The 23,601-nt window shown below is 47.0% G+C and overlaps 1 protein-coding gene across 1 annotated transcript in view; it reads left to right on the top strand.

Annotated features, from left to right (window-relative positions):
• LOC149467031 (vertebrate ancient opsin-like) overlaps positions 1 to 23,601 on the top strand; it is a 197,084-nt gene that overhangs the window by 88,695 nt on the left and 84,788 nt on the right. Inside the window, exon 3 of the mRNA XM_089672387.1 lies at positions 2,341 to 2,574. Within this exon, the coding sequence (XP_089528513.1) occupies positions 2,341 to 2,574 (234 nt within the window). The remainder of the gene's footprint in view (positions 1 to 2,340; positions 2,575 to 23,601) is intronic.

Below are 23,601 nucleotides of genomic sequence, written 5' to 3'. Positions count from 1 at the left end.
TCTTGGTTCCCCCACCAGCACTTCAGGCCTCTCCCCCCTAATGAGTGCCACCAGAGCAAGCTGCTTGCTCTGGGGGCACTCATGCATGCTTACACCCAAGACACCTCTGTGTTTCTATGAGACACATAGAGCACAGCTTTGCCCCACTCCCCGATCCCTTCTCACTGGCTGTGATTGATAGCAGCGGGAGCCAATGGCTCCCGCTGCTGTATCTCAGTCAATGAGGAGGCAGAGACTTGGGAGAGCTTCTGCTCTTGTGCACAGCACTAGATCAGGTTCAGGTAAATATAGGGGGTGGTGTCTGTGGGAGGAGCAGCACACTGAAGGTTTTTTTACCTTCATGCATTCAATGCATGAAGGTAAAAAACCTTCAGGATTTAGAACCACTTTAACCATAAGTATATATACACATACCAGTATAGAAATAATATAGGCAAAGAAGAGATTAATAATAGTATATACCAATGTACAAACAAGGGCCTGATAGGATTTCTTGTGGAATTGTGCACATGTACCCAGGGTATATAGAGTTATTAACAGAGATACCTCCAGATAAATATTTCAGCAAAGGTCAGTTGCAGGGATCCCTGAGATTGATGTAGCATCTGTCTCTCTGTCAGAGACCTGAGGACAAGATCAATGGTCATGGGGGGATCTTCCAACTGTTGTCCAACCAGCATAGAATGGAGCTTCTGACCAGCAGGAACTGTGGTGTGACTGGAACTATGACACTGAAACTCAAAATCAGCCTATCTACTCTGTGCTTTAGTTCCTTCCTAATAGTTTCTAATCTGACATGCAACCGGACCTCTAAGCCTATGATCCCAACGTGGCCACTGGACACCTAATCTGGCTCTTGCCTATGCTGGTTATTGATCGCTAAGCTAAAACTTGCTATAGAATCCAAGACCAGAAAGGACAGGGTTAACTAGAATAACAGGAGCTGTATAAAACTAAAATAACAGGATCTGCATATAAACTATATTGCAATAAACAGGTTCACCAACTATTATACTGGAAGGTGAGCACTGCACATAGAGTAGCATGGACCTAGCTATCTGGCGCTGTTCATATGAAATAACAAGGACAGGGCAGAGATACACTGTCTGTCACAAGGATTTAGATATATCCTCAGCAGATACAGTTAAACTATTAGATCATAGCAATACTTGTGTAATAGTTCCTTCTGGCTCAGGGTTTAGCAACATGGACAGGACATGTGGCTAAGACTTTCTTTCTCTCTCTCTGCACTTCCTCCTTCTGGGGTTTTAAAGCCAACAAGCCAGGGACAGGAATCGCATACATATTTACAGGCATTTACAAATTCAGACAGTAGAGGACGGCAGATCCCTATGGTTTTCTCTGTATTAAATAATGATCTCTGAAGTAGCCAAATATATTTTCTATTGCAAGTTTGTTTATATTCATTTGACAAAAATTACTATAATACCATAATATTGTATTGAATATTAATGCAAAAGGATCGATTCAGAAAACATAAAGACAGACTGTTTTCTTTTTTTTTTAAACTGAATGAAGAATAGCTCGATATTTGTGATGTGTAGAGAAAAAAAATGTTATTTATAAATTACATAATACACACATGTTCCATAAGTAAGATGAAAGAAGTTTGGGTAACCCCTCAATTCCTCCTGATTATGTCTTAATACACACCATGTTAAATTCCTACTTACACCATTTACAGACTGTTTACACAGTGATGTTTCAAATATATTGACTTTACAATAATGACGATGGTGACAGACTCTGTAATTTCAACTTCTTCAGGTTGGCAACCCATCTGAGATATAACAAAATGAGTAAAATATATTTGTCATTGAATTCATTTAACACATATGAAATCTATTTAAAGAAATTATTGTCGAGAAATTTAATTACTAAAAAACAATCAATTTAAACCAGTACACAACCGGCCCTTGCTGCCAGTATATTCAGGACCAACAGAGAGGCCACTCGCAGGGAACAAGGAATATAAAATATATTTATTATACATTATAACATTATATTTTTACCATACACAGTATAGATATCACTCGGCTCTCTGTCTATCAATGTGTCTTTTGTACATGAGTACTGCATCACAATTGACTTGTTTTGAAAAATGTGTTACAAAATATACTTAATTATGAATTAATAAATACAGAGCTGCATCACTTCATGTCATGTACTGTATATCAGCTTTAAGTTTGTCTTTACATTTATGTCTTTCTTTGGTAATTCTTTATAGCACCCAAACCTCTTTATGAGCTATTTTGTAATTCAAGGAAAGGAGGGATTTGGAATACTGCTGGATAATATGTTGTCTTGTGTCTTCTTCAGATCAGTGGTGTCACCAAAGTCACAGCCCGAACTCGGGAGCAGAGAGTCCTCATTATGGTCATTGTGATGGTCATCTGCTTTCTTCTCTGCTGGCTGCCATACGGAATAATGGCCCTGATTGCTACTTTTGGGAGACCCGGCCTGATTACCCCTTCTGCTAGTATTATACCTTCTGTCCTGGCAAAAAGCAGCACTGTTTACAACCCTATCATCTACATCTTTCTGAACAAGCAGGTAGGTAAATGCATTTCATACTGTAAATTCATGTATAAAGGACAAGTATAGGTAGCACAGGAGGAAGGGTCTGGTGGCATAAAGAAATACGTATCAGAAAAACATTCAGAAGACATATACAGTATAAATGTACCCTTTTCTGACCATAATTTATATAGTTCTGAAGGATATTTACAACTAGCTGGAAAAAAATAAATCTTCAACTATAAACTGTAAAAAAAAATGATAGTGTCAATAACACGAAAATACAAAAATTGATGCACAAAATATATCCAAATGGAAACTAACATCACATCCTTTTATACTTTTATACAAAGATGTGCAGAAGATGTGCACTTTTGGTAAATGCTTAATAAATAACAACAGTACTGTGCTGCCTGGGAAACTCACATTTATACACTATATTGCCAAAAGTATTGGGACAACCCTCCAAATTAATGGATTCAGGTGTCCCAATCACTTTTATGGCCACAGGTGTATAAAATCAAACACCTAGGCATGCAGACTGCTTCTACAAACATTTGTGAAAGAATGGGTCGCTCTCAGGAGCTCAGTGAATTCAAGTGTGGTACTGTGATAGGTTGTCACCTGTACAATAAGTCCATCCGTGAAATTTCCTTGCTACTAAATATTCCAAGGTCAACTGTTAGTGGTATTGTAACAAAGTGGAAACAACTGGGAACAACAGCAACTCAGCCACAAAGTGCATGAGCGGGGTCAGAGCATGCTGAAGCGCACAGTGCACAGAAGTCGCCAACTGTCTGCAGAGTCAGTAGCTAAAGACCTCCAACCTTCATGTGGCCTTCAGATTACCTCAACAACAGTGCATTGGGAGCTTAATAGAATGGGTTTCCATGGTCGAGTAGCTGTATCCAAGCGTTACATCACCAAGTGCAATGAAAAGAGTCAGATGCAGTGGTGTAAAGCATGCTGCCACTGGACTCTAGAGCAGTGGAGACATGTTCTCTGGAGTGACAAATCATGCTTCTCTGTTTGGAAATCCAATGGATGTGTCTGGGTTTGGTGGTTACCAGGAGAATGGTACTTGACTGACTGTATTGTGCCAAGTGTAAAGTTTGGTGGAGAGGGGATTATGGTGTAGGGTTGTTTTTCAGGGGTTGGGCTTGGCCCCTTAGTTCCAGTGAAGGGAACTCTTAAGGCGTCAGCATACCTAGAAATGTTTAACAATCTCATGTTCCCAACTTTGTAGGAACAGTTTGGAGATGGCCCCTTCTTGTTCCAACATGACTGCACACCAGTGTACAAAGCAAGGTCCATAAAGACATGGATGAGCGAGTTTAGGGTAGAGGAACTTTACTGGCCTGCACTGACCTCAACCTAGTAGAATACCTTTGGGATGATTGAAAGTGGAGACTGAGAGCCAGGCCTTCTCGTCTGACATCAGTGCCTGACCTCACAAATGCACCTCTGGAAGAATGGTCAGCCTTTCCCATAGACACACTCCTAAACCTTGTGGAGAGCCTTCCCAGAAGAGTTGAAGCTGTTATAGCTGCAAAGCATGGACCAACTCAATATTGAACCCTACAGACTAAGACTAGGATACCATTAAAGTTCATCTGCATGTAAAGGCAGGCGTCCCAATACTTCTGACAATATAATGTGTATTAAAACACTATGATGACAGTGGACACCCATAGAAGTCGGTTCGTATAACATTACTAACGTTACTTGTATATGGGGCCAGCTTACCCTTTACATTTAGATTTTAAACTATTTTGCTTTCACGCCTCATATATTTTCACTTATTAGGTTATCTCATACAGTGGTATTTGCATTTTTTTTTTAGATCACTTTGTGTATTTAGGTTTTGGGGTCTGGTTTTGTAACTCTCTATCTGGATAGTAATATTTAGTCTTTTGTGCACCGTGCCTGCCTGTACATGTTTTTTTTATTTACACTTCATATACAGTATGAGACTCCTGAAGTACTATACTATTTAAAGTGGAACTACACTGCATCTGAGCACCACAAATCAAAAACACTATTTAATCCATTTTTATTCAAAGCAATCTCCCCCATCCATCCATGTCTCCTTGCTTTATTTTGCTGCAAAAGCTCTTAGAAATCGCCCCTAACATTTCTGGCCGTGACCATCTTGAGTAAGGGCAGATGATTCATGTAGCATTTACTTCCTGGGATTCATCTGGAATGTGCTTAGCTGAGAAAACTCCTCTTCTTCTGAAGACTCCTGGGATGCATGACATTATTTGCCTAGGCCTGAAAACCTTCACTTATAACAGCCTCATTTTGTACTTTTGGTTGTAATAATTCATTATGCGTGGAACTGCACATGGGGGTGCGTACTACAAAGGTATTCATTGGAGTTTATTATGGGCCTCCCAGTGTTAATGAGGAGGTGAAGACTCAGCTCCTTGCACAGACTGAAAGGGCTGGGACAGTACTAATAATGGGGCATTTTAAACTACCCGGAAATTGACTGGGGCAATGGTACTGCAGGGACAGTTAAAGGCAAAAATTTATAAACCTACTACGGTACAATTTTTGGTACAGTTCATAGAGGCCCCAACTAGGAATGATGCTCTGCTGGACCTGGTAATCTCAAACCATGCAGAGCTTATTAAGAACGTCCATATAAAAGAACATCTGGGTAGCAGTGACCATATCATGATTTCATTTATTGTTAGCTGTAAACATCAAGCACATACAGGAAAAATAAAAATGCTCAACTGTAAGAGAGCTAATTTTCCAGGGCTAAGAGCTGCTCTCCAAGACTTAGACTGGATGGGAATATTGGCATTGATGAACACAACACAGAAATAAGAGTTCTTCAAAAAGACTGTATGTGAACACACTGCAACATATATTCCCATGGGCAACAAGTTTAAAAGGCTAAAAATCAAACCTATGTGGCTTACAGCCAAAGCTACAAAAGCTATAGATAATAATAAAAGAGCTTTTATTAAATATAAAAATGAAGGAACACTATCATCGTTTAAACATTACAATAGAATATGCAAAAAGGAAATAAAGGCCGCAAAAATTAAAAACAAACGACAGATTGCAAAAGCTAGCAGGAGCAACCCAAAAAATTCTTCAAATATATTAATATTAAAAAAGTCAGGTCCAAGTATGTAGGCCCTTTACAAAATAATCTAGAGTGGGTGACTGGGGACAAAGAGAAGGCAAATTTATTAAATACCTTCTTCAGCTCTCTGTATACAAAGGAGCATTGGGAGCTCTTGTCCATAATGGGCATGGTATTGACACAACTACAGATGATCCACATTGGCTCACAATTGATATTATCCAGAAATATTTAGAAAGAATAAAGGTAAATAAAGCACCTGGACCAGATGGCATACACCCATGGGTCCTTTAAGAATTGAGCTCTGTCATTTCAAAGCCATTGTTTCTAATTTTTAGGGACTCTTTAATGACTGGCATAGTACCACTGGATTGGTGTAAGGCAAATGTGGTGCCAATATTTAAAAAGGGGTCAAAATCTTTACCAAGTAATTATAGACCTGTTAGCTTAACTTCTATAGCTGGGAAGATACTGGAGAGTTTAATAAAAGACCACATAGATCAGTTATTGCTGGAAGAAAATATTTTAAGCAACAGACAGCATGGATTCATGAAAGACAGACGTTTTCAAACAAATCTGATTTTTTTTTATGAGGAGGTGAGCAAAACCTTGGACAGAGGGGTGGTGGTGGACGTGGTATACTTGGATTTTGCAAAAGCATTTGGCACAGTTCCTCACACATGGCTAATGTGTAAGGTAAAGTCTACAGGCTTGGAAAAATGTAAATGGATAGGAAACTGGCTAAAAGATCATATTCAGAGAGTAGTGGTTAATGATTCATGCTCTGAATGGTCTAGGGTTGTCAGTGGTGTACCCCAAGGTTCAGTGTTGGGACCCTTACTTTTTAATATATTTATAAACGATATAGGGTCTGAGATTAAAAATCCCATTTCAGTCTTTGCAGATGACACCAAGCTGTGCAGTGGAATAACGTCCTTACAGGATGTCTCCAACCTACAAGCCAACCTCAATGCACTGTTTAATTGGGCAACTGTGGAAAATGAGGTTTAATGTTGATAAATGTAAGGTTCTGCACTTGGGGGCTAAGAATATGCATGCATCATACATACTAGGGGGAGTACAATTGGGGGAATCAATGGTGGAGAAGGATCTGGAAGTTCTGGTAGATCACAAGCTTAATAATGGCATGCAATGCCAAGCTGTGTTTTCTAAAGCAAGCAAAATCCTCTCTTGTATTTTAAGAGGTATAGACTCCAGAAAGAGAGATACCATTTTACCCCTGTACAAATCATTAGTAACACCTCATCTGGAATATGCAGTTCAATTTTGGGCACCAATTCACTAAAAGAACATTGGGGAACTGGAGAAAATACAGAGAAGGGCAACCAAACTGATAAGAGGCATGGAGGAGCTCAGCTATGAGGAAAGATTAGAGGAACTGAATTTATTCTCTCAAGAAGAGATTAAGGGAGGATATGTTCAACATGTATAAATACATCAGTGGTTCATATAGTGAACTTAGTGTAGAGTTATTCACCTTTAGGTCATCACAGAGGACAAGGGAGCACTTATATCTGGAGGAAAAGAAATTTAATCTCCAAACATGGAAAGGTTTCTTCGCAGTAAGAGCTGTAAAAATGTGGAACAGATTCCCTCAAGAGTTGGTTCTGGTCAGCTCAGTGGATTGCTTTAAAAAGGTCAGGATTCTTTCTTGGATACACAGAATATAACTGGCTACTAACATTTATAGGTAAAGTTGATCCAGGGAATATCCGATTGCCTCTTGGGGGATCAGGAAGGAATGTTTTCCCCTGCAGGAGCAAATTGGATCATGCTTTGCTGGGGTTTTTGCCTTCCTCTGGAACAACTGTGGGTGTAGAATTATAACTACTTTTTTTTTATGGTTGAACTGGATGGACTTTGTCTTTTTTCAGCCAGACTAACTATGTAACTATGTAACTATAATGTCATTGGTTTTTGGCTGCAACCTCTTTGTACTCTTAAAAACTTGTAATACATTTTTTGTGAAACAATTCTGAAAACCTGTTGAGAGCAAACTTGCCACTTTTCTAGGAAAACTGCTAGCCTTATTATTGCTTCCCTATTAATAATAAAGGAATCTGTAAACGTTGCTCATAGTGTTTTTATACTTTTTATGATCTACAGAGAGAGTGGTTAAGCTGCAGCCAGCCTTGATGTTCCCTTGATTCTAGAAAGTTTCTAAGCCAATTCGCACCAGTGCGTTGAACTTCGTTTTAGTGCAGCTATAAATTGCAGATCAACAGAAGGACATCTGAAAAACATTTCCATTTCCAATGTGTCCTATTCACACCATAATGTTGTGTTGACCTGTGTTCAGCTAAAATTCAACATGTATGCATTTTAGTGCAACGCAACGGATGTAAGCAGATGTCAACGCAATGCACAGGATATCCTGTGAAAATGCAGTATGCTTTAAAGCACGCCATAATGCATGTCAACTGATGTCAAAATTTATGTAAACGGATATCCAAATGTCTGTCAACAGACGTCAATGGAAGTGATTGCGTAATTAAAACAGATGGAAATGTACATCCATTTTCCATACATTTTAGCACAAGTCAGTGTGAATTGGCCCTGAGTTGTAAACTCCTCTACCTGCTTCTGTTGAGCATGTTTCAGCAGTCTTGAGTTACAAGAGTCAAGTTCTGAGTTATAAAAAAAATCTCTCCTGGGAGGCTAATGAAAGATACTGGCATACTGAAAGAAAAGAACTACTTGTAAGGAATCACCTGCAGCTGCTCCCACTTACAAAAAAAGTTTTTAGTTGCTAGAAGAAGTTTACAGAACTTTCTCAGCTATCTTACTTTAGGATCTGAGACCAGGATAGCACTGGAAGTTTGACCCCTAAAAAACAACAATCTATTAGCTACTATAAGCCAGACTAGACTATGGGTACAGAAAGAAAGAATATGCTTTTGAAAAGGAGTAAAACTCAGCCTGGTGTCTGAGACCTATTGCATTTGGGGTATCTGGGTATCCTGATTTTATTCTCACCTTCCTCCACAATTCTGCATCCTGAAAAATAATTGTTACAGTCAGATTATCTTACAATGGGACTAAGGCCCATCTTTTATTTAACAACCCAGGAAGAAGGATGTGTCTAGTGCATTCCAGGTATGCAAGTGAACTGGGGCATCAACAATGTGACTTTTTTTTATTTTACACTGGGTAAAAAGCATTACAACAATAATGGCAAAAAAGTTCCATTGTGGTAAAATACCAGTCAAGTTACATACCTAGTTGACAGCTATTGCATTTGTCAGCTGAAGGTGGACCATGCAGCCAAACCTTGGGAATCTAAGCAAAACAGTGATTGCTACCCAAGAATGGCAAAGGAATTTATAACAGCTGAAAGCAACTACTTTGATAAAAAAATTGTTGACATTTTGCATTACTATTATTTTAACAGAAAATTTCTATAAAGGTTTTAGATTTATTCACCATTTTATAGCTACTGGTTTTAGAAAAACAAAGTCACTAATACCTTTTAATTTTAGCCTAATTATTGAAGAGGAAATATCGGACAGGTTGACATTGATGGTAATTACCTTTACAATACTGGCTGGATAGTCACAGGTGAATTTCTGATTTATGCCAGGCATTGCTCTAGATATGTCTCACTTTAAAGAGTTTTACACTCTTCTTCCTATAAGGAAAATGTCTTCATTAAGTCTGTATTGCTATTTAGAGGGCATCCTGGAGGGAAGAATCTATATTCTCCACTGTATTATTTAATTAGCACTCCATTTATATAACATAAACACTACCCCAAAATGTTTATCAGGACAAGATGTCTTAGATTTGTGTAAATATTTTAGAAGGAAAAGATAGTTTTGTTTTAATTGTATAATTACTGGTAGGCGAAACAGATTATTCCTAAAAAGATTATTAGAAATAATCGGTTTTGCTGTATAAGCATTGTGAGCTTTATTCATTTATTTCTGGCAATTAATAGGTCTTCCAGTTGTGCAAGATGTGCATTTGAAACAAATTACTGAAATCATTTGCTCCAGTTTTCACCCTAGAGACCTCTGTTGTGATTAGTAAAGGATTGTGGGGTTGATGCTTCAAACTGGTAGAAAAGATCTGTAGAAAAGTTAACTTAAATTTTATGGAAGAAATATTTTGATTGTTTGTTATAGCTAACAACTCATATTGTGTATTAATTTTTTTCACCAGTTTTAGGTTCAGTTCACACTAGCTTTGTCAGTAGGCGTCAAACAGGCGTCGCGGTAAAACGGACGCCTCATGTCCAGTCAGGAGGATTTGAAGCCTTCCATTCAAGTCTATGGTGCCGCTCCGCAAACGCCTGGCAGGCAGTTGCGAGGCGGTTTCGGAGCGTTAATACCATTTAACTTCATTATAGGCATTTATGGTGCGCTTTTAACCCTTAGCAAACGCCTATCAACTGCCTCAAAATCACGCATGGGGCTTTTGGGGTGCATTTGAGGAGCATTAAAAATGCTTCCCAAACTCCTGTCTAACACCTGTCAAAGGATATAGGGGCGTTTGCCAAGAGTTAGAAATAAAGTCAAGTGTGAACGAACCCTTAGTATATGGGCTCCTTTATGCCTAGTGGTTGTAAACCTCAGACATGAAACGTGAACAACACACCTGAGTCTTCCCAATTCTCACTTTAGGGCAATGCTCATGCTGGTGTAACTGGGTAGGATATCCCACATGTAACTTTTTTCATGCTACTGCAGTCTGTAATAGCACAAATAATTAGTTCTGCTATGTGTGGGTATCCATGCCAAATAACATCAGATAACCCATCCAGGGGACTTGGATTTGTGAGTTGACCTCATAGGACTAAAATTACGGTAGCAGAACTACTATGGGTAGGGTTGAATGAACTGTTATATAATCGAGTTTGTGGTATCATTATAAGCTGTCTGTATGTAGGGGAGCACATATTACAGTCAAAGAAACAGTAACATGTGCAGATGTATGATTTATAATAAAACTATGCCACCAGACAATGACTAAGACACTTGTGCTAGAGCAAAAAAACTTTTAAACTATTCCATTAATCTCATAGTTATGACATCAAAATGAATTGAAATTATTTTAGTTTATTCTTACAGAGAAGCAGACCATTAACCACAGGCAAAATCCCCAAGAAAGAATAATAGAGATATGAATACAATATTAGTTTTATTAGATAATCTTAGAAAACAGCAGGAGTTTAATCATCTCTGTGCATGGCAAGAAGGTATGTGACACAAAAGGCATGTAACATTCCCAATTGTGCTACAAGCATGAAAGTTTGAGAAAAAGAATGAGATTTCAAATTGTCTTAATCTCTTAAAGTGTTTAGAATAAAAATTAAATGCATTTAAAGATAGATTTTTGGGGGATTAACTTTAAGACACCTACTTCAGATGCTAGGAAGATAAGATGACAAGCTGGACTTTGTAGCTATTGTTTAAAAAAGGACAGTTTGGCTTTTGGGTCTTTTAACCATTTAAAGTGTTACTAAACCCAGGACCCTGCATTCACTATATCTGGTCTGCCACAGTACACAGAACATGGAAATGCAATTATTTTAATAAATATGAACTGATAAATACTTTTTCTAATCAGCAGTTAGAGCTGTCTTGTGACTTCAGCTGAGCACTGGGTAAAGCGGAGGTCCACTCAAAAGCAGAAGCTTCACCTATTTGTCTCCTCTCTCCACTGCCATATTTTCCCTGGTATTGACAGGTACCCGCTCCCATTTCCGGCTCAGTTCGCCACGGCAAACTGAGCCAGAAGTTCAGCCCCCTCCTCCCTCCCACAGTCTCCTGGGAACTTTCACAGGTCCCAAAAGACTGCCGGACCAATTAGGAGATGCAGAGTGACTCACGCATGCACAGTGGGTACAGGCCGTGAAGTCGCAAGCTGTCACATCTTGGTGCCCACAGTTGAGATGCCGGCGCCATGGAGGAAAGAAGGGTGAGAACATCGCTGGACTCTGGGACAGGTAAGTGTGTGTTTATTATAAGTCAGCAGCTACAGTTTTTGTAAAGTCATCCATTGTGCACTATCAACCAATTTGCATTCAAAGCAGGTGCATATTACATAGGTAGGTCAAACTTTAATTAATATTAAACTGTGATACCTTCATAAATAACACTCTCATGCGATTACATCAACTCTAGCTGAGAATGAACAACACCCAATTAGTTCACATTAAAGCACAGCTGGTGAGTATTTCACTTGCAAATAGAACAGCTTTTTGTTCTTATGTCTTTATGCAGGTACTTTTATACATTTGAAAAATAGTTCAGGCTAGTAATTAGAGATGAGCGAAGTATTCAAAAATTCGATTCGACTGATTCGGCGAATTCGTAGAAAAATTTTGATTCGAGTCGAATATATTCGCTGTGAATTTAACTTAAAAAAGGGTGTTTCTAGGCTTCAGAGAGACTTAATATTAGTGCTGAACACTGTACCTTTAATTTAAATGCCCTTGGAGTCTGCTGGGGAAGAGAAATAATACTGTCAGGCAGTATGACATGCAGATGAGTGCCGTCGATCTTAGAATCACCGCACACTTCACTCATTTGGCCAGTCACGGGGCCAAAACCAGAGTGTGGAGCCACAGTGTGGCGGTGGAGGCAGCAGCAATGGGAGGCCATGCAGCACCCTATGACAAAAATGGAAACCACCAGCAGTGTGAGGAGACCTGAAAGTGGCACATGGCAGAGTGTGGCGATAGAGACAGCAGCAATGGGAGGCCGTACAGGGACCCATGACACACTCTGGACCTGGCAGCAGCATGAGGAGGCAGTACAGGGGCCCATGGCAGATTACGGGCCTGGCAGCAGCATGAGGAGTCGGTAGGGGGGCCCATGGCAGATTACAGGCCTGGCAGCAGCAATGGGAGGCCGTACAGGGACCCATGACACAATCTGGACCTGGCAGCAGCATGGGGAGGCGGTACAGGGGCCCATGACAGATTACGGGCCTGGCAGCAGCATTTGGAGTCGGTACGGGGGCCCATGACACACTCTGGACCTGGCAGCAGCATGAGGAGGCGGTACAGGGGCGCATGACAGATTACGAGCCTGGCAGCAGCAACTTGGACAGGAGGACGTTCAGTTTCTGCACCGTCTGGTGCGTGCTCGCAAACTGTTGTCTCTTGGAAACGGATTCCAAGAAAGACTGCTGACGGAATCCGTGAAGAGGAGTAGCAGGAGAAGGAGCATCTGAACGAGCGGAATATGCCAACAAGCGACAACAGGGGCCCATGACAGATTACGGGCCTGGCAGCAGCATGAGGAGTCGGTACGGGGGCCCATGGCAGATTAGGGGCCTGGCAGCAGCTATGGGAGGCCCGTAATCTGCCAGCACCCTATGACAAAAAATGGAACCCACCAGCAGTGTGAGGAGACCTGAAAGTGGCACATGGCAGAGTGTGGCGATGGAGACAGCAGCAATGGGAGGCCGTACAGGGACCCATGAGAGACTCTGGACCTGGCAGCAGCATGAGGAGGCGGTATAGGGGCCCATGGCAGATTAGGGGCCTGGCAGCAGCTATGGGAGGCCCGTAATCTGCCAGCACCCTATGACAAAAAATGGAATACACCAGCAGTGTGAGGAGACCTGAAAGTGGCACATGGCAGAGTGTGGCGATGGAGACAGCAGCAATGGGAGGCCGTACAGGGACCCATGAGAGACTCTGGACTTGGCAGCAGCATGAGGAGGCGGTATAGGGGCCCATGGCAGATTAGGGGCCTGGCAGCAGCTATGGGAGGCACGTAATCTGCCAGCACCCTATGACAAAAAATGGAACACACCAGCAGTGTGAGGAGACCTGAAAGTGGCACATGTTTGGGGCATGATTCATGGCGGATTTAGTCAGTTGTGTCAGGAACTGGTGGTTTGAAATCCAGACTAATCCACGCCTGATTCATTTTCACAAACGTCAGTCTCTCCACACTTTGGGTGGACAGTCGTGTCCTCCGCGGAGTTGCAATACCTCCTGCCGCACTAAACACGCGCTCCGATGCCACGCTACTGGCCGGGCATGACAGCCTTTCAAGGGCAAATTCAGCTAGTTGGGGCCAAAGGTCAAGTTTCGTTGCCCAGTAGTCAAGGGGATTGTCTACCTCGGTTGGCAGGGTGCTGTCCAAGTAGGCCTAAGCCTGTTGTTTGAGGTCCTGCTCCAGGTCCACCTGATGCTGCTGCTGCTGCTGCTGCTGCGGCTGGTTAGTAGTTTCCTCACTGCGCTGGTGAAGAAAGCTACTCATCATCGACTGCAGACTGAGGCAGCCGCTGCTGGTGGAGCTGCCACTGCTCCTACCACCCAACCCCTCCCCTGCTGCCATGGCAGCGGAACGCGAGCGCACAGGGCCCACAGTGTCTGAGGATGGACGTTGGCGCAGACAGGCAGAGACCAGCTGACTACATAGGTGGTTTTTATAGTACGTTATTTTGGCCTCCCTCTCAGCAGGTGTGAAAAAGGCCACCATTTTGGAACGGTAGCGAGGGTCCAACAAGGTGGACAGCCAAAAGTCATCCCTCTGTCTGATGGTTATTATTCGGCTGTCGCTACGCAAGCAACCGAGCATGCTATGGGCCATTTGTGCCAAGGAATGCGAGGGACTCCCTGCCTCCATCTCCACAGCATACTGCCACGGTGCGTCTGGGTCCTCTGTCTCCTCCTCCTCCTCCTCCTCTACCAGATGCTCCTGCTCCTCCACTCCTGTCCGCTGAGTGGAAAAACCACCCATTTCACTCAATAATTCCTGAGCACCAATGTCCTCCTCTACCTCCTCCTCTTCTTCCTGTCCTGCCCCCACAGGGGTCATGTGGCGTTGAGATCTGTGCGCCACGTCTACCGCACCCTGACCAGCCATTGTTAACAGCATTTGTTCCAGGACGTGCAACAGAGGAATGACGTCGTTCATCCCATAGTCCTGCCGACTCACGAATAGCGTGGCCTCCTCAAAGGGCCTGAGCAAGCGCAGGTGTCACGCATGAGCTGCCAATGGCTGACATCTAAGTTACACAGGGAATACCTTTATCCGCTTTTAACATCAGGAAATCTGTGATGGCCTTTTGCTGTTCGTAAAGGCGGTCTAACATATGTAGGGTTGAATTCCACCTTGTTGCAACGTCACAGCATGAGGAGTCGGTATAGGGGCCCATGGCAGATTAGGGGCCTGGCAGCAGCTATGGGAGGCCCGTAATCTGCCAGCACCCTATGTCAAAAAATTCTACACACCAGCAGTGTGTGAGGAGACCTGAAAGTGGCACATGGCAGAGTGTGGCGATGGAGACAGCAGCAATGGGAGGCCGTACAGGGACCCATGACAGACTCTGGACCTGGCAGCAGCATGAGGAGGCGGTATATAGGGGCCTATGGCAGATTAGGGGCCTGGCAGCAGCTATGGGAGGCCCGTAATCTGCCAGCACCCTATGTCAAAAAATTCTACACACCAGCAATGTGTGAGGAGACCTGAAAGTGGCACATGGCAGAGTGTGGCGATGGAGACAGCAGCAATGGGAGGCCGTACAGGGACCCATGACAGACTCTGGACCTGGCAGCAGCATGAGGAGGCGGTATATAGGGGCCTATGGCAGATTAGGGGCCTGGCAGCAGCTATGGGAGGCCCTTAATCTGCCAGCACCCTATGTCAAAAAATTCTACACACCAGCAGTGTGTGAGGAGACCTGAAAGTTGCACATGGCAGAGTGTGGCGATGGAGACAGCAGCAATGGGAGGCCGTACAGGGACCCATGACAGACTCTGGACCTGGCAGCAGCATGAGGAGGCGGTATATAGGGGCCTATGGCAGATTAGGGGCCTGGCAGCAGCTATGGGAGGCCCATAATCTGCCAGCACCCTATGTCAAAAAATTCAACACACCAGCAGTGTGAGGAGACCTGAAAGTGGCACATGGCATGAGAGACTCTGGACCTGGCAGCAGCATGAGGAAGCGGTATATAGGGGCCTATGGCAGATTTGGGGCCTGGCAGCAGCTATAGGAGGCCCATAATCTGCCAGCACCCTATGTCAAAAAATTCTACACACCAGCAGTGTGAGGAGACCTGAAAGTGGCACATGGCAGAGTGTGGCGATGGAGACAGCAGCAATGGGAGGCCGTACAGGGACCCATGACAGACTCTGGACCTGGCAGCAGCATGAGGAGGCGGTATATAGGGGCCTATGGCAGATTAGGGGCCTGGCAGCAGCTATGGGAGGCCCTTAATCTGCCAGCACCCTATGTCAAAAAATTCTACACACCAGCAGTGTGAGGAGACCTGAAAGTGGCACATGGCATGAGAGACTCTGGACCTGGCAGCAGCATGAGGAAGCGGTATATAGGGGCCTATGGCAGATTAGGGGCCTGGCAGCAGCAATGGGAGGCCCATAATCTGCCAGCACCCTATGTCAAAAAATTCTACACACCAGCAGTGTGTGAGGAGACCTGAAAGTGGCACATGGCAGAGTGTGGCGATGGAGACAGCAGCAATGGGAGGCCGTACAGGGACCCATGACAGACTCTGGACCTGGCAGCAGCATGAGGAGGCGGTATATAGGGGCCTATGGCAGATTAGGGGCCTGGCAGCAGCTATGGGAGGCCCGTAATCTGCCAGCACCCTATGTCAAAAAATTCTACACACCAGCAGTGTGTGAGGAGACCTGAAAGTGGCACATGGCAGAGTGTGGCGATGGAGACAGCAGCAATGGGAGGCCGTACAGGGACCCATGACAGACTCTGGACCTGGCAGCAGCATGAGGAGGCGGTATATAGGGGCCTATGGCAGATTAGGGGCCTGGCAGCAGCTATGGGAGGCCCTTAATCTGCCAGCACCCTATGTCAAAAAATTCTACACACCAGCAGTGTGTGAGGAGACCTGAAAGTGGCACATGGCAGAGTGTGGCGATGGAGACAGCAGCAATGGGAGGCCGTACAGGGACCCATGACAGACTCTGGACCTGGCAGCAGCATGAGGAGGCGGTATATAGGGGCCCATGGCAGATTAGGGGCCTGGCAGCAGCTATGGGAGGCCCTTAATCTGCCAGCACCCTATGTCAAAAAAATTCTACACACCAGCAGTGTGAGGAGACCTGAAAGTGGCACATGGCATGAGAGACTCTGGACCTGGCAGCAGCATGAGGAAGCGGTATATAGGGGCCTATGGCAGATTAGGGGCCTGGCAGCAGCTATAGGAGGCCCATAATCTGCCAGCACCCTATGTCAAAAAATTCAACACACCAGCAGTGTGAGGAGACCTGAAAGTGGCACATGGCAGAGTGTGGCGATGGAGACAGCAGCAATGGGAGGCCGTACAGGGACCCATGACAGACTCTGGACCTGGCAGCAGCATGAGGAGGCGGTATATAGGGGCCTATGGCAGATTAGGGGCCTGGCAGCAGCTATGGGAGGCCCGTAATCTGCCAGCACCCTATGTCAAAAAATTCTACACACCAGCAGTGTGTGAGGAGACCTGAAAGTGGCACATGGCAGAGTGTGGCGATGGAGACAGCAGCAATGGGAGGCCGTACAGGGACCCATGACAGACTCTGGACCTGGCAGCAGCATGAGGAGGCGGTATATAGGGGCCCATGGCAGATTAGGGGCCTGGCAGCAGCTATGGGAGGCCCTTAATCTGCCAGCACCCTATGTCAAAAAATTCTACACACCAGCAGTGTGTGAGGAGACCTGAAAGTGGCACATGGCAGAGTGTGGCGATGGAGACAGCAGCAATGGGAGGCCGTACAGGGACCCATGACAGACTCTGGACCTGGCAGCAGCATGAGGAGGCGGTATATAGGGGCCTATGGCAGATTAGGGGCCTAGCAGCAGCTATGGGAGGCCCGTAATCTGCCAGCACCCTATGTCAAAAAATTCTACACACCAGCAGTGTGTGAGGAGACCTGAAAGTGGCACATGGCAGAGTGTGGCGATGGAGACAGCAGCAATGGGAGGCCGTACAGGGACCCATGACAGACTCTGGACCTGGCAGCAGCATGAGGAGGCGGTATATAGGGGCCTATGGCAGATTAGGGGCCTGGCAGCAGCTATGGGAGGCCCTTAATCTGCCAGCACCCTATGTCAAAAAATTCTACACACCAGCAGTGTGAGGAGACCTGAAAGTGGCACATGGCATGAGAGACTCTGGACCTGGCAGCAGCATGAGGAAGCGGTATATAGGGGCCCATGGCAGATTAGGGGCCTGGCAGCAGCTATGGGAGGCCCTTAATCTGCCAGCACCCTATGTCAAAAAATTCTACACACCAGCAGTGTGTGAGGAGACCTGAAAGTGGCACATGGCAGAGTGTGGCGATGGAGACAGCAGCAATGGGAGGCCGTACAGGGACCCATGACAGACTCTGGACCTGGCAGCAGCATGAGGAGGCGGTATATAGGGGCCCATGGCAGATTAGGGGCCTGGCAGCAGCTATGGGAGGCCCTTAATCTGCCAGCACCCTATGTCAAAAAAATTCTACACACCAGCAGTGTGAGGAGACCTGAAAGTGGCACATGGCATGAGAGACTCTGGACCTTGCAGCAGCATGAGGAAGCGGTATATAGGGGCCTATGGCAGATTAGGGGCCTGGCGGCAGCTATAGGAGGCCCATAATCTGCCAGCACCCTATGTCAAAAAATTCAACACACCAGCAGTGTGAGGAGACCTGAAAGTGGCACATGGCAGAGTGTGGCGATGGAGACAGCAGCAATGGGAGGCCGTACAGGGACCCATGACAGACTCTGGACCTGGCAGCAGCATGAGGAGGCGGTATATAGGGGCCTATGGCAGATTAGGGGCCTGGCAGCAGCTATGGGAGGCCCGTAATCTGCCAGCACCCTATGTCAAAAAATTCTACACACCAGCAGTGTGTGAGGAGACCTGAAAGTGGCACATGGCAGAGTGTGGCGATGGAGACAGCAGCAATGGGAGGCCGTACAGGGACCCATGACAGACTCTGGACCTGGCAGCAGCATGAGGAGGCGGTATATAGGGGCCCATGGCAGATTAGGGGCCTGGCAGCAGCTATGGGAGGCCCTTAATCTGCCAGCACCCTATGTCAAAAAAATTCTACACACCAGCAGTGTGAGGAGACCTGAAAGTGGCACATGGCATGAGAGACTCTGGACCTGGCAGCAGCATGAGGAAGCGGTATATAGGGGCCTATGGCAGATTAGGGGCCTGGCAGCAGCTATAGGAGGCCCATAATCTGCCAGCACCCTATGTCAAAAAATTCAACACACCAGCAGTGTGAGGAGACCTGAAAGTGGCACATGGCAGAGTGTGGCGATGGAGACAGCAGCAATGGGAGGCCGTACAGGGACCCATGACAGACTCTGGACCTGGCAGCAGCATGAGGAGGCGGTATATAGGGGCCTATGGCAGATTAGGGGCCTGGCAGCAGCTATGGGAGGCCCGTAATCTGCCAGCACCCTATGTCAAAAAATTCTACACACCAGCAGTGTGTGAGGAGACCTGAAAGTGGCACATGGCAGAGTGTGGCGATGGAGACAGCAGCAATGGGAGGCCGTACAGGGACCCATGACAGACTCTGGACCTGGCAGCAGCATGAGGAGGCGGTATATAGGGGCCCATGGCAGATTAGGGGCCTGGCAGCAGCTATGGGAGGCCCTTAATCTGCCAGCACCCTATGTCAAAAAATTCTACACACCAGCAGTGTGAGGAGACCTGAAAGTGGCACATGGCATGAGAGACTCTGGACCTGGCAGCAGCATGAGGAAGCGGTATATAGGGGCCTATGGCAGATTAGGGGCCTGGCAGCAGCAATGGGAGGCCCATAATCTGCCAGCACCCTATGTCAAAAAATTCTACACACCAGCAGTGTGTGAGGAGACCTGAAAGTGGCACATGGCAGAGTGTGGCGATGGAGACAGCAGCAATGGGAGGCCGTACAGGGACCCATGACAGACTCTGGACCTGGCAGCAGCATGAGGAGGCGGTATATAGGGGCCTAAGGCAGATTAGGGGCCTGGCAGCAGCTATGGGAGGCCCGTAATCTGCCAGCACCCTATGTCAAAAAATTCTACACACCAGCAGTGTGTGAGGAGACCTGAAAGTGGCACATGGCAGAGTGTGGCGATGGAGACAGCAGCAATGGGAGGCCGTACAGGGACCCATGACAGACTCTGGACCTGGCAGCAGCATGAGGAGGCGGTATATAGGGGCCTATGGCAGATTAGGGGCCTGGCAGCAGCTATGGGAGGCCCTTAATCTGCCAGCACCCTATGTCAAAAAATTCTACACACCAGCAGTGTGAGGAGACCTGAAAGTGGCACATGGCATGAGAGACTCTGGACCTGGCAGCAGCATGAGGAAGCGGTATATAGGGGCCTATGGCAGATTAGGGGCCTGGCAGCAGCAATGGGAGGCCCATAATCTGCCAGCACCCTATGTAAAAAAATTCTACACACCAGCAGTGTGTGAGGAGACCTGAAAGTGGCACATGGCAGAGTGTGGCGATGGAGACAGCAGCAATGGGAGGCCGTACAGGGACCCATGAGAGACTCTGGACCTGGCAGCAGCATGAGGAGGCGGTATATAGGGGCCTATGGCAGATTAGGGGCCTGGCAGCAGCTATGGGAGGCCCGTAATCTGCCAGCACCCTATGTCAAAAAATTCAACACACCAGCAGTGTGAGGAGACCTGAAAGTGGCACATGGCATGAGACACTGTGGACCTGGCAGCAGCATGAGGAGGCGGTATATAGGGGCCCATGGCAGATTAGGGGCCTGGCAGCAGCTATGGGAGGCCCATAATCTGCCAGCACCCTATGTCAAAAAATTCTACACACCAGCAGTGTGTGAGGAGACCTGAAAGTGGCACATGGCAGAGTGTGGCGATGGAGACAGCAGCAATGGGAGGCCGTACAGGGACCCATGAGAGACTCTGGACCTGGCAGCAGCATGAGGAAGCGGTATATAGGGGCCTATGGCAGATTAGGGGCCTGGCAGCAGCTATAGGAGGCCCATAATCTGCCAGCACCCTATGTCAAAAAATTCTACACACCAGCAGTGTGAGGAGACCTGAAAGTGGCACATGGCATGAGACACTGTGGACCTGGCAGCAGCATGAGGAGGCGGTATATAGGGGCCCATGGCAGATTAGGGGCCTGGCAGCAGCTATGGGAGGCCCATAATCTGCCAGCACCCTATGTCAAAAAATTCAACACACCAGCAGTGTGAGGAGACCTGAAAGTGGCACATGGCATGAGAGACTCTGGACCTGGCAGCAGCATGAGGAAGCGGTATATAGGGGCCTATGGCAGATTAGGGGCCTGGCAGCAGCTATAGGAGGCCCATAATCTGCCAGCACCCTATGTCAAAAAATTCTACACACCAGCAGTGTGTGAGGAGACCTCAAAGTGGCACATGTTTGAGGCATGATTCATGGCGGATTTAGTCAGTTGTGTCAGGAACTGGTGGTTTGAAATCCAGACTAATCCACGCCTGATTCATTTTCACAAACGTGAGTCTCTCCACACTTTGGGTGGACAGTCGTGTCCTCCGCGGAGTTACAATACCTCCTGCCGCACTAAACACGCGCTCCGATGCCACGCTACTGGCCGGGCATGACAGCCTTTCAAGGGCAAATTCAGCTAGTTGGGGCCAAAGGTCAAGTTTCGTTGCCCAGTAGTCAAGGGGATTGTCTACCTCGGTTGGCAGGGTGCTGTCCAAGTAGGCCCAAGCCTGTTGTTTGAGGACCTGCTCCAGGTCCACCTGATGCTGCTGCTGCTGCTGCGGCTGGTTAGTAGTTTCCTCACTGCGCTGGTGAAGAAAGCTACTCATCATCGACTGCAGACTGAGACAGCTGCTGCTGGTGGAGCTGCCACTGCTCCTACCACCCCACCCCTCCCCTGCTGCCATGGCAGCGGAACGCGAGCGCACAGGGCCCACAGTGTCTGAGGATGGACGTTGGCGCACAAAGGCAGAGACCAACTGACTACATAGGTGGTTTTTATAGTACGTTATTTTGGCCTCCCTCTCAGCAGGTGTGAAAAAGGCCACCATTTTGGAACGGTAGCGAGGGTCCAACAAGGTGGACAGCCAAAAGTCATCCCTCTGTCTGATGGTTATTATTCGGCTGTCGCTACGCAAGCAACCGAGCATGCTATGGGCCATTTGTGCCAAGGAATGCGAGGGACTCCCTGCCTCCATCTCCACAGCATACTGCCACGGTGCGTCTGGGTCCTCTGTCTCCTCCTCCTCCTCCTCTACCAGATGCTCCTGCTCCTCCACTCCTGTCCGCTGAGTGGAAAAACCACCCATTTCACTCAATAATTCCTGAGCACAAATGTCCTCCTCTACCTCCTCCTCTTCTTCCTGTCCTGCCCCCACAGGGGTCATGTGGCGTTGAGATCTGTGCGCCACGTCTACCGCACCCTGACCAGCCATTGTTAACAGCATTTGTTCAAGGACGTGCAACAGAGGAATGACGTCGTTCATCCCATAGTCCTGCCGACTCACGAATAGCGTGGCCTCCTCAAAGGGCCTGAGCAAGCGGCAGGTGTCACGCATGAGCTGCCAATGGCTGACATCGAAGTTACACAGGGGAGTACCTTTATCCGCTTGTAACATCAGGAAATCGGTGATGGCCTTTCGCTGTTCGTAAAGGCGGTCTAACATGTGTAGGGTTGAATTCCACCTTGTTGCAACGTCGCAGATCAGGCGATGCTGTGGAATTCCGTTCTGCCGCTGCAGCTCAAGGAGGGTGTGCTTTGCGGTGTAGGAATGGCTGAAATGCATGCAAAGTTTACGTGACATTTTAAGGATGTCTTGCAGTGGGATGGTGGATTTTAAGAACCGCTTGACAACCAGATTGAACACGTGAGCCATGCATGGCGCATGGCACAACCTTCCTTGACGCAGAGCAGACACCATGTTCTTTCCGTTGTCGGTCAACATGGTTCCGATTTTCAGTTTGCGCGGAGACAGCCATCTGTCGATTTCTCTGTTCATTACACTCAGAAGTTCCTCCCCTGTGTGACTACGTTCGCCAAGGCATACCAGGTGCAGAACAGCGTGACACCGTTGCGCCCTGCACATGTGATATGCCGGTCGGGTAATGGGACTTGGCACGGGGGTGGCGGCTGAGGACACGGCGGAAGAAGAGGTGGTAGAGGCGGACATCTTTGCCGGACCAAGGACGTGCAAACGTGGAGGCAAAAGCGGCGTGACCTGTCCAAGTTGCTGGTGCGGCTGTGACGGCACCACGTTCACCCAGTGGGCCGTAAATGACATGTACTGTCCCTGACCGTAGTTACAGCTCCACACGTCGGCGCTGCCGTGCACTTTGGCAGAGACCGACATGCTCAAAGACTGGCCCACCATGTCTTCTACATGTGAATGCAGGGCTGGCACTGCCTTTTTGGCGAAGAAATGACGGCTTGGCACTCTCCACCGCGGCGCGGCACAAGCCATCATTTCTCTGAAAGGTGCTGAGTCCACCACTTGGAAAGGGAGGGACTGCAGCACCAGCAACTTGGACAGGAGGACGTTCAGCTTTTGCACCGTCGGGTGCGTGCTCGCAAACTGTTGTCTCTTGGAAACGGATTCCAAGAAAGACTGCTGACGGAATCCGTGAAGAGGAGTAGCAGGAGAAGGAGCATCTGAACGAGCGGAAGATGCCAACGAGCGACAACTCCCCTCAGCAGAGGTGTTGGAGCCTTGACTGGCTGATGGAGGGCGATTGACGTCGGGTGACGGAGCAAGTAACGGAGCGGGTGATGGAGCGGGGGCTGGGGCGGGCAGAACCGCCGTATCTTTATCACGGTTTTCCCAGGCCACCAAATGGCGACGCTGCATATGCTGCCGCAACGCTGTAGTCCCAACATGGGCCCCCTGGCCACGCTTGACTTTCTGGCCACATAGTCGACATACGGCTACGTTTACTTCCTCGGGCGGCTTGACGAAAAATTGCCACACCGCCGAGTAGGAAACTTTGCCCCCGATACTCCTCACTGGCTGACTGCT

The sequence above is a fragment of the Staurois parvus genome, unplaced genomic scaffold (genome assembly GCF_062004578.1).
Source record: "Staurois parvus isolate SC_StPar_1 unplaced genomic scaffold, SC_StPar_1.0 ptg000126l, whole genome shotgun sequence".
Classification (NCBI taxonomy): domain Eukaryota; kingdom Metazoa; phylum Chordata; class Amphibia; order Anura; family Ranidae; genus Staurois; species Staurois parvus.
This window is presented reverse-complemented; position numbering and strand designations above follow the sequence as displayed.